General features: G+C 33.1%; 1 protein-coding gene across 1 annotated transcript; it reads right to left on the reverse strand.

The window, feature by feature from the left end:
• Positions 1 to 227: 227 nt before the first annotated feature.
• Positions 228 to 2,922, reverse strand: LOC141249396 (uncharacterized; the record flags this gene model as incomplete). The annotated part of the gene is given in 15 exon segments (XM_073669612.1): positions 228 to 265; positions 351 to 402; positions 478 to 555; positions 557 to 595; positions 670 to 711; positions 792 to 919; positions 1,031 to 1,091; positions 1,162 to 1,227; positions 1,314 to 1,397; positions 1,671 to 1,778; positions 1,865 to 1,930; positions 2,282 to 2,418; positions 2,421 to 2,449; positions 2,541 to 2,742; positions 2,871 to 2,922. Coding segments are annotated over 15 exon segments (1,182 nt in total), but the record flags the coding sequence as incomplete, so codon positions are not given.
• Positions 2,923 to 2,934: the final 12 nt, after the last annotated feature.

Raw genomic sequence — 2,934 nt, forward strand, 5'->3', positions numbered from 1 at the left:
TTCAACATTGTTTCATAGATCCAAATCCACTTTTATAAGATAAATCATTCTTGACATTTGACATCCTGCAAATGATAATGAACATATTTTATATAATTATAAAAAAATCAACAATAAAGATAGTAAAAAGTACCCAAAAGGTACCAGCTAAAGAGATAAAACATAGGAGATGGTAGGAATAAGTTCAAATTGTAAAGCTTTACACAAACCTTGAGCAATAATGAGCATCAAAGAAATATGGTGCCTGGAAGATGACCCAAAACAACTGCAAAACATTATGAAGATCAGCTGAATGTAAATTTAGTAGCTATTCAAGCACACTTTTTGAATTATGGTATGTATTAACGCACAAATATGGGGGTTTGTTGATTCATGAATCACAAATGCAAGTGAAACTCCAACCTACAAATTCAGACATGATGAAGATCAACACATGCCTTACTAATTCTCATTCTTATTAAGTAAGTGCTTACTTACCTCAACAAGAACACCAATCTCTATACAAAGGAATAAAGTAGTTAACAAAGTTATGGTCCAAAGAACAAAATCTTTTTTTATCTATACACCATAAACGTATAGCCTCTTCATAGTCCATCTGCAAAGATAAAGATAAAAAATCAAGAACAAAAGTCAAAGACATGAGCGTATGGATTTGGAGTACAGACTCACCAAGCCCATAATAGAAGATATCACAATGGCAGCTAGAGCACACTGTCAAATAGCATAGGAAAATTAGGTATATTTTAAGTTACAATCTCTTAAGCATACAAATTACAAAGGTTAACAAAAACCGACGGTATGTCTTCAAATAATTTAGTCATGAACAGAAGAGCACATCCAATTATCATCCTCGAAATAACTCCTGAAAAACCTGTTCTTGCACCACTCTCATTGTCCACAGCTGATCTAGAGAAGGAGCCTGAAAGATAAAATTTTATTATGAGATATGAGAATATGCATTGATCTAGTTGTGAGAATAAATCAGGAAATAAATCAGAAGACATCAATTTGGTGAAAGAAATTTTTTGACCTGTAGTTGGGTATGATGAGAAGAATGATCCCACAATGTTGGAGACTCCAAGACCAAATAACTGCAAGTGATAAAGTTTGATTTTACAAAAAAAAATTAACTTTGATTGCCAATCAATAAAGTTAGAATACCTCTTGATTTGAATCCAACTCATAGCCATTCTTTGCTGCCAACGCTTTAGCTATTCCAACGGATTCCTTGAGTCCATATGCAATTAAAGTAAATTACTAATCTATATGAAAATGAAGAAAGTATGAAGTGAAAAGTATGGACATTCTTTTACCAGTATAGCAACACCAGTGATAAGGCATGCAGCTGGAATCAAGGTGGTGAAGTATGAGAAACCAGTGATATGTCATTCATTAATCTCTTTCATTATCAGGCAAAACGGAGATGGCTAATTCTTCCATAAAATAGTTGCTTAAGTTACTATTACTTATCAAGGAATTATAAATCACAAGATGTGATTGATGAAATCCAAAGAAGCAAGATTGAAAATGAATTTATACATATTTACTAATGTATTCAGTTTCGCATATTATAACTGCAGCATGAACAAGATTGGTGCATATTTATGTTTTGGTCATAAATTTTAATTTAATTTTATTAAATAAAAAAAATCATATTCATACATTCTCACCACACTAATGGAAGACGGTTTAAACATTTTTACAAAAGTTGTACCCAATACAACTCTCGTAAGAGGGCTTGCTCCACGAAGAAATCGCAAGTACTTCTTTGTTTTCCCCTAAACATAAATGGTCGTATTGTATATTAATTCAAATCAGGTCACATAATACAATGCACAGTAGCAGAAATGTAATTCAGTCTTACCAAATGCTTCATAATAAGGAGCACAACTAGAATACATGATCCCAATACAAACGGTTGCCATGTGAACTACAAAAGGAGAGACAAACTGAACATTTAATGTGAAAATTTTCTCACAAAGAAAAAGGATATATTGAATCAATTGACCTCAAATTATCTTAACTTAAAACACAATAGAATGCAGATGAGAGATCTATGTATAATTGTATTACTAAACCAAGTCCGATGAAGAGAAAAAACAGAAAAAATGATAGGTGACAAAATGAGTTTAATAAAGTAAAAGCAATGTCTTATCACTGAAAAATTTTCTAACAGGAAAATAAAGACTACAAAGCATACATGACATGAATCTAGCACATAAACAGAAAAATCGAATTGATCAGAATTTACAATGGAATCAGACAGGCACGTGCAAGATACCCCACTTATCCTAGAAATGATACTTTCAATCAGGGTAACGATTTTCGTGGTCTTGGTTATTTCATATCCAAGAAAGTACTTTGCTTGAGAGAAGGCAATCGCTATAGCAGATGCAGTAGTAAAGCCAGAAATAAAAAATGGCTAATGAAACGAATAAGCCATCCCAACCTATAGAGAAAATGAAGAAAAAAGAAGCGAATAAGCGTCTGAAACGCACACAAAATTCCTAGCAAATTATCCATAAACTCACAAATTGAACCTTAACAGTCCCATTATGCATTCCAACACACCAACCATAAGAGCCAATAAAATTGCAAGCTTTGTGTATAAGGCATCAGATGAATCAACAATGTTACTTAATGTATTAGAGACCAGGAGGGACACCAAAGCCACAGGGCCAACCGCAAGCTGTCGTGATGACCCAAAAATGGCATACATGAATACAGGCATCACCCCAGCGTTTGTTACACAAGGGCAAAAATTCATCTAATAAAATAAACAAGCTTGTTTATAGAATTATAAAACAACAGGCAATCTGTTGTACTAGATGTATGCTATTTTGCAAAAAAAAAGAAAGATATATGCTTACAGAGTCCATATATTGAACTTAGCCTAGCTAACTTTGCATAATACATGGTCTGGGGTCACAAAGT

Source organism: Phyllobates terribilis, unplaced genomic scaffold (genome assembly GCF_046119375.1).
Source record: "Phyllobates terribilis strain yellow unplaced genomic scaffold, ASM4611937v1 Scaffold_4539__1_contigs__length_59682, whole genome shotgun sequence".
NCBI lineage: Eukaryota > Metazoa > Chordata > Amphibia > Anura > Dendrobatidae > Phyllobates > Phyllobates terribilis.